This window comes from Asparagus officinalis, chromosome 7 (assembly GCF_001876935.1).
Source record: "Asparagus officinalis chromosome 7, Aspof.V1, whole genome shotgun sequence".
NCBI classification, from domain to species: domain Eukaryota; kingdom Viridiplantae; phylum Streptophyta; class Magnoliopsida; order Asparagales; family Asparagaceae; genus Asparagus; species Asparagus officinalis.
In genome coordinates this window covers 81019434-81027488 of record NC_033800.1, presented here as the reverse complement: position 1 = coordinate 81027488, position 8055 = coordinate 81019434, and the positions used below count along the sequence as shown (strand labels likewise).

The following is an 8055-nucleotide window of genomic DNA, read 5'->3' as shown; positions in this document are numbered from 1 at the left end:
TCTCCTTCATTTAGTGAAATCTCTTCATCCTCTCTTTGTGGACGTATGTAAATTTCCGAACCACGTATATCTCTGTGTTTGGTTGGATTCGTCGTATTTAGATTGGATTGTGCTTGTGTATGGTTCTCTTCTTCTCCGTGATCACAGACTCGTTCGGTGTACGAGCACGCTTTCGCATAGGCTCGCAACAAGTGGTATCAGAGCTCAGATTTCAGATCTAGGGTTTTGGATTAGGTGGAGGAAGATTCAGCTGGAAGCTTAGTTCTTGGAGTTCTAGGCTTCGGTGGAGTTAGGGTTTGAAGTTGTCGTTGAAGATCTCGCTTTCCTCGTGTGGTTAGGAGTTCTATTTGGAATCCAATCTAGGGTTCAATTGGGTAACTTCTAAATTCCCTACCCCAAATTACCCTTCAACCAATATAAATATACCAAAGTTATCCCTTATAATCGTTATACAGAATTCATTGTCATCAGAAACCAAAAACCCAACTTACCGTCGGTTACGCCTGTCCTCCGGCAACCGGTTACGCTTCTCCTCAACCAACGCCATCCCACGATCTTAAGTCATCAATTTGCCAAAGATGAGTGGAATCGGTTAGGATCACAAAGGTATCTCCTTCTTCTTCACTCCGCTACACAAAACCCTAGCTCTACCTTGAATGTTCTCTCTTAATTCAACCCCAAACATTAGCGTTATTAATAATGGGGGAAACCGGCTCCGGAAAGTCTCGCTTGTCTATCGACCTCGCCTCTCACTTTGCCGGCGTCGAGGTCATCAACGCCGACTCGATGCAAGTCTACCAAGGCCTCGACGTCCTCACCAACAAAGTTCCTTTTTTGGAGCGTGACAATATATATTTCCCTTTCATAAAGAGAAAAAGGAAGAAGGAGATCAAGATCGAGAGAGCATCAATGATTTCTTCAGATTTGAATTCCTCTTCCTTCTACAATATCTGCTGCTATGCCCCTGGAGTTGCTGGTAACTCTCTCTCTCTCTCTATAAAAATTTTAGTTTTAACTGGAATCACATGCCAAACTAAGAAACCCACTTGTCAAAAATCAAATTTTGATGAGAGATATCATCTGTGTTTTTTTCATAGCATTAGGATTCATACTTGTTCAACACTTGGAGATGCAGATTAAAGAAAAGATCAAGTTCATCTTTTCTTGGAATTTTGTACTTTGTTTCATCTATCCACTCATATTTACATTTCTGAGATATCTTTAGGACTCTGTCACTGTAAATAAGTAACAAAGAATAGTTTTTTTTTACTTACCCCCTATTTGAAAATCTACCTTCTTTGATTTTTGCAGGTAATCTTTTTTTGCTTTTGTGCTCTTCGTCTCACCAATGTGAGTTCACCTTCACACGCTCTGAACTTGGTGATCACTATACACTGGAAAGTTTTTAATTTTTGCCCCAGTTCTCAAACTTTATGTTTGTTATTTTCAAACCCACATTCAGAAGAATTGTTATAATTCGATCCACCGAGCAGTTCTCATGATTGCCTATGTCTATGCTCTCTTGAACACCTTGATTTGCTTATGGTATGGGATTCCTTGTGTTTCCAATGGTGTGCTCTTGGTTCTGACCGTGAATTCGATTTGGGCTGTTTTCCAATTAGTTTATGTGACCATTTTCATTTTATTTACCGATTATATAAAAAAGGTACTATTCTATCTGATAATATGACTTATTTTAGAAACCCCCCTGAACTCTGAAGGTTGTTATGGATAACCTCCTCTGGTAAACACCCCCTCCCACCCCAAAACCACCACCACCACCAAAACGGTTTTAATTCGGGAACCCCGGAACTTCAGGAGTGTTGTAGATAACCCCCTAGAATTTATTTTATTCCACTAAATCCCAAGCTTTGAGGTGTTGCATAAGACCTTTCTGCACTTTTAACTTTTCTCAGCAGACCCTTACCCATAATTGACAAATATCTAAAACGTCTTTTAAGAGAGAGAAAATCATTAATTGAGGGATAGTGGGTACTGGGTACATTGTTCGTAAATGGCAACTGACTAAATTATGAGTTTCTCTCTCAAGAGCATTTTAGTTATTTTCTAAATATAAGTAGGGGACTGGTGATAAAAGTTTAAATTCAGGGGGAATTTGTGAGATATCCTGAAGTTCGGGGGCGTTTAGCAGAATAAAAGGTTCAAGGGGCCTTTCAACAACAACCCCAAACTTTTTTTGTGGGGGGCGGGGGGGTGTTCTCTGTAAAATTTTCCAAAATTTTGAGGGTTAGTACTTGATGAAATTCTACTTTTTGAATATGGTTGCAGCTGAAGATGTCAGGATTGCTTATGGCAATTTTTTTTGCTTTTATCCTCGCTATGTATTGTAGCTTGGAGTTTTTTGATCATAAGAGAGGGCAACTCTTTGTTGGTTATCTGAGTATTGCTTCTCTTATTTCAATGTTTGCATCGCCACTATCCATCATTGTAAGCGTTCTCCTACACATTGTACCTTTTTTAAAATTTCCTTTTAACTTCCAATGCATTGTTTTATTCATGTTAGAGATTGGTGATTCGGACGGAGAGTGTTGAATTCATGCCTTTCTACTTGACTCTTTCAACCTTCTTGATGAGTATCTCATTTTTCTCATATGGGGTGCTATTGGATGACCTCTTTATTTATGTAAGAATTTCTTTCACTTTTATTCAGAATTATCCATTTGAGAAACATATTTTAATTAACTTAAATTTTTTTTACAAGTTTATGTATGTTGCAGATTCCTAACGGGGCTGGATTGATCTTGGGGGTTATACAGTTTTTGTATTCCTATTACAGTAGGAGGTCCAGTGAAGATTCTAGATTGCCATTGCTTGTATCATAGAATGGTTCTGCCTATGATAAGGTTCTATATAAGATTCATCAATCTCGTGTTCTTTCATATATATATTTTTCTGTTTTGGTTATTTTTTTCAAATATAATTTGAAGAGAATCATTTGTTTATTGTTTATTGCTTATTGTTTCATAGAATAGAGTTGCCAAATGTGACTTGTATGTCATTTGTCTATTTCTAGCATTCAAATTTCTATCCTATGAAAACTTTGTCATGCCTTGGTTATGCACGGTTCATGCTCATCAAAGGTTGATAATAAGTCATATATTCATGTTAGAGAAGTGCTTAAAAGTCAATAGTTTGTTTAATGTTAGTTGATTAATTTGTTTGAATCAATGATTTAGTTCTACTTTAGCAGAACTGTTTCTATTGTCAAGAATAGAAATTACGATGTATATATGCAACTAACTAATCGATAAAGATGACGATGGTTACATGTGGAGAATGAGATAACCCTTTCCGTTTGCTGTCATATTCACATACTCATTTACAAGGTTGCGGCAGAATTTGTAGAACTATATAAATTGAGCAATTGAAATGTACTGGTTATAGAGGAAGTGAAGCAAATGCTTGCAAATGTTTTCCACAATAACATCCTTTGGTTATGGATTATGTACATCTAGACCAAATTTAATCAAGAGAGCTGACACTTTATTTAAAATATTAATTCACATAGTAGCATGAAGAGATTGTAGCAATTGTTCTTGTGTGAGGTGTAAAAGATGGTTTATTAACCCAATCAGTGTTGTGCTTTAATGTTTATTATTTCACTGTCTATCTCATGTCAAGATAAAGGGGGATTGCGGTAGATAACCAACAACGAGTGTAAAACTTAAGTTGAATCTATGTTAGGATATCGTTGTTTGACAGAAGGTTTCCTATAAGAAATTTTGTATATATATATCATTTTAATCTTAATACTAAAATTTGTTAGGCGACACTATGGACTACATCTTTTGATTAATCTTGTGAATCTTTTTTTGGTTTGCTAAGGATTTTTGCTTTTGGAGGATTGATTGACCTGGAAGCTTGCATGCGTTTGAATTATGATGATATTAGATCCTGAAGAGTGGCCTGCAGCTGGTCGGTGAGAAAAAGACTCGTACATCTGACTTGATTGTTGTGCTACTACTTTCCCTGTTGTTGGATCCTGAGGTGTCCTGGATCTCAATTGCACCTGGTTGCAATTCTACAGCCATTGATTTCTCCTGAGCAGAAGAGAGCATATTTACCATTCAGTGTAAAGTGTACTTGCGCTTGGTGTCAAGTTCACCAATTTTGAAGGGAAATAGTATGGAAGCTCGAGTATGTAACCTTGGCGTGCTTGACAACCTTTATAAAACTAGGCCAGGAGCAATCTGTGCTATGTGCTGACTTATTAGATTGTCTATATTGCAAAGAAAAAAAACATGAACCATTTTTAATTTTCAATACATATACAAATCTGTTGAAGGATTTTTAATGAACTTTTCATATGCTTTTAAGATGAAAAGTGATGAATGTTATTTGTTAGGGCAATTTATGAATTATAAGCATATGCACATATAGTTGTTTGATAATTATTGCATGCTTTGATTAATTATGCAGTTATTAGCTTTAATTTATCATTCAATTGTGTGAATCTAAATAAATATTCAGAGAATACTTGACTTTATTACTTTTAAAATGCATATGAACTATTGTTTTGTGATCTCGACTGCAAGCGAACTCTTGTTGATGATTCATTTGCAAGAAGAGATTTAGCTCGTGGACATATCCTCTCAGATTCTATTCAACAGGACAATGACACAACTTAGTTTATGTGCCTTGAGGACGGGTCTTATTGCAGAAGCGCATGGGTGCATGTCTGAAATTTATACATACGGTAGGGTTAAGAAGCTGCTTGCGCAAGGTGTATCTCAAAATTGGTATCCTGAAAAAAATCTTGAGCAGGTATGTGCCACATTTATTGCTAAATTTTTTTCATCCAACCTAATATAACTTATTTATCATAATAATGCCTCTTCCTTAGTAATGATCACAAGAGTTTGTTCAAATGGTAATATCCTTTAGCACGCACGCACGCATGCACGTGTGTTCTTCAATCCATGCCTTCAGCATGCCTTCAGCACTTCAGAAGATATTATTTGATTTTTTTTAAACGTCTTTACTTACAATCCTTCTGCAATAGTGATGACAATGTTTAATACTTCTCTTCAGGAAAATTTTTAGACAAAGCATCCCCAATTGCTATATGAGTCAAAGTTGTACAGAATCTTGCTAGGAGGAAGTATGGATTTTTTTAGCCTTTTGTTATGTCAGTTAGTTATTAGTGACATTTCTAAGTTGTGTTCTAATTTCTGGTCCTTTTCCTTTACTATGGCAGCTGGGATTCAAAATGTGAAGTGGTTTGGTGTTGAAGGAAACCATAATGTCGTTGTTATGGATTTACTGGGACTGGTCTTGAAGACCTTTTCAATTTCTGCAGTAGGAAGCTATCACTAAAGACTGTTCTTATGTTGGCTGATCAAACGGTAAGTTTTAAATGCATCAATTGCTTTTGATTCTAAGCATAGGTGGCTATAATTTCCTTATTTCTGGACTTTCTTTGAGAGATCAATCAGATTGAATTTTTTTTGTAAAATCATTTTGGCACAAGAGTATCAAACCAGACGATTTCCTAATGGGATTAGGCAGACGAGCAAATCAGGTAAATATAGTTTTGTAAAGTTAAAATACTATTCTGTTTCCTTTCGTTTGTGAGTAAAAGTATACACTTTTGAGTTTGACTATTTATTTTTTGGACTTTCATATAGGTTTACATTATAGATTTTGACCTTGCTAAGAAGTATAGGGATACTTCAAAGCACCAACACACCTTATAGGTATTGTAAATGTTTGATTGCAGATTTGTTCTTGTGCAAATATTTTACAATTAGAGATTGCAATTTATATTGTAAAATTTAATAGCATTTTAAAGCATTCAATTACAATATGTGTTTATTGCAAAGCAAAGTGGTCCTAAATGATTGTATAATATTTGTTCTAAATTTTCTATTAGTTATATTTCATTTCCCATTTCATGCAATTGGTAGAAAAAAATATATTTGGAACAATACAAAATTGCTTTCTGTGTTTTTTTGTATATTTTATGGATTGACTGTAGATTGCTACAAAAAAAAGCTTGTACATGTGCTTTTATGCAAGTGTTTGTTTACATAAATTCATGTGTTGCAGAGAGAATAAGAACTTGACTGGGACTGTGAGGTATGCAAGCATGAACGTCCAACTTGGTATAGGTATGTATTCTAATATTAATTTCTTAAAACACTTCCTAACATATTTTAGTTTTCTTTTACACCTTGCTGAGGTTGGCAGATACTTATCATATTTTATATGCTTGACTTATGTCCATTGGAATCTTAAGAACAAAACAGGAGGGATGATCTAGAATCTCTAGGATTTGTTCTCACATATTTTTTACGATGAAGGTCTGGTGTCTATCTCAACTTCATTTTTAATAGCCTTGTCCATAGTATGGTGTAATGAAAATTTATTTTTCTTGTTGTTTACCGTCTTCCTTGGCAAGGTCTAAAAGCTGGAACAAAGAATCAGAAATATGAAAAAATTAGTGAAACAAAAGTTACCACCGCTATTGAGGTAAGATCTAATTCACATAATGAAGTTGGGAGCCTTGACGACATCTTCTCTTACTTTTTTTAATAGTGACTAAATAGATATATTTTTTTAATCACGACAACATTGACATATTATCTTCAGGCATTATGCCGTGGATATCCTACATAATTTACATCCAACTTCCACTACTGTCGTTCACTACATTTTGACGACAAACCTGATTATTCATAACTTAAATGAATATTCCGTGAACTTTTTATTAATGAGGCTAAGCTATTCTGGTAACTCATATTGTTCATGTTGACGAGGAATTCTGCGTTGATGGCAGGTTTAGAATCTGTAATTCTCAAGCAAGATGTTGAATGATGTTGAATCTTAATCTACAGGATTTCTATTTGAATATGTGTTTGATTGGACCATATTGAAGTATCACCAATCACAAATTGCTAGCACTCCTCCATGACCTCTTGTAAGTCTGGCATATATAGGCTTATTAACTTCTTGCAGATAGGTTTTCATTTGTTTTGATTTCTTTTTCTCTATCATAGTAACACCTTGCTCATTTTTTATCTTCTATATAGGGTTCTGGAGCTGGACCTTGCTCATTTCTTTTTCTCTGCGTTGGCAACAAATCTTGGTAATGTCAATAGGCAATCTGATAGTTGATTTTGTTAACTGTTCCTTTGGGAGTTTGCTGTTAAGTTTGTTACATTTGTTTATGTCATAGAATACATCATGTTTCACTTTCTTTTTATTAAAAAAAATTCCTCCTTCATACTTGCTACGATACATGTTTTATCTATTTCCTAACCAAGTGCTTCTGTGCCACTCAGTTATTGTGTTTCATTAACATAATCATTGGTTCTTAGACCTAACATAGACAAAATGTGTATAATATCTTAATTTTTTATTAACTGCTGCCAAAAATACCTTTCCCAGACTAGCATTTACTAAATTTCATACTTGAAAACTTTAATTTAGGTGGTAATGAAGGGAGAACAAGTGGTTGGTTAGCAGACCCTTCTCGTCGCAGTGCATCGGGACAAGCCGTAAATGCAGGGAGCTTACTAAAAAAACGGGTAGCAAATGATTCAAAAGAGGCTTTGGTGAATCAATAGTTCTATATGTCATTGTTTTTAGCCTGTGATAATTCGGCTTCAGTGGATCTATGCGACATCTGAATTTCATTCTAATAGGAAACTTATTAAAACCCAATCTGAGAGTGAACTCTACAGGAAATATCAATTAAACCTGATCCATATCTGTAAATACAAATCTGATTCTTTTTAGTTATAGTTTCATGGTTTTTCGCCTTTGGTTTAATCTGCAATTGATTTTATCAAAGTTAGAACTGTTGTTTTAAGAGTATGATTCTTTGGTTCTTTTCCTTCTAAAAAATTCTTGCTCTTTACTATCTTCGCAATTTTTTAGAATCTTGCAATTTACTTTGATTCGATAAATTTCATAGACATGTAATCAGAAAATTTTACGCTCGTAATACGTATGAGTAGCTTACCGCTAGAAAGAAATTTGGTACCATTAAAGCTCAAAATATCCAATGATAAAGAGAGATATTTATAATAT

The 8055-nt window shown here is 34.8% G+C and overlaps 1 protein-coding gene and 2 long non-coding RNA genes across 8 annotated transcripts; all 3 read left to right on the top strand.

The window, feature by feature from the left end:
- Positions 475 to 1680, top strand: LOC109849470 (tRNA dimethylallyltransferase-like). The gene is made up of 3 exons (XM_020419307.1): positions 475 to 976; positions 1312 to 1350; positions 1451 to 1680. The coding sequence occupies exons 1-3, from the start codon at positions 700 to 702 to the stop codon at positions 1474 to 1476; spliced, it is 342 nt and encodes a 113-aa protein (XP_020274896.1). The 5' UTR covers positions 475 to 699; the 3' UTR covers positions 1477 to 1680.
- On the top strand, positions 2434 to 2828 carry LOC109849472. Its single transcript, XR_002249107.1, has 3 exons — positions 2434 to 2448; positions 2525 to 2644; positions 2723 to 2828. It is a non-coding gene; the product is annotated as an uncharacterized LOC109849472 (long non-coding RNA).
- Positions 2855 to 7794, top strand: LOC109849471. Of its 6 annotated transcripts, XR_002249104.1 has the most exons (10): positions 2855 to 5122; positions 5219 to 5366; positions 5492 to 5542; positions 5649 to 5717; positions 6070 to 6131; positions 6260 to 6323; positions 6422 to 6492; positions 6858 to 6940; positions 7053 to 7108; positions 7453 to 7794. It is a non-coding gene; the product is annotated as an uncharacterized LOC109849471 (long non-coding RNA). The 6 variants fall into 6 exon arrangements; XR_002249105.1 differs by lacking the exons at positions 6260 to 6323; positions 6422 to 6492 and having other exon boundaries at positions 2855 to 4158; positions 5053 to 5122; positions 6800 to 6940; XR_002249103.1 differs by lacking the exons at positions 6260 to 6323; positions 6422 to 6492 and having other exon boundaries at positions 2855 to 4785; positions 5053 to 5122; positions 6800 to 6940.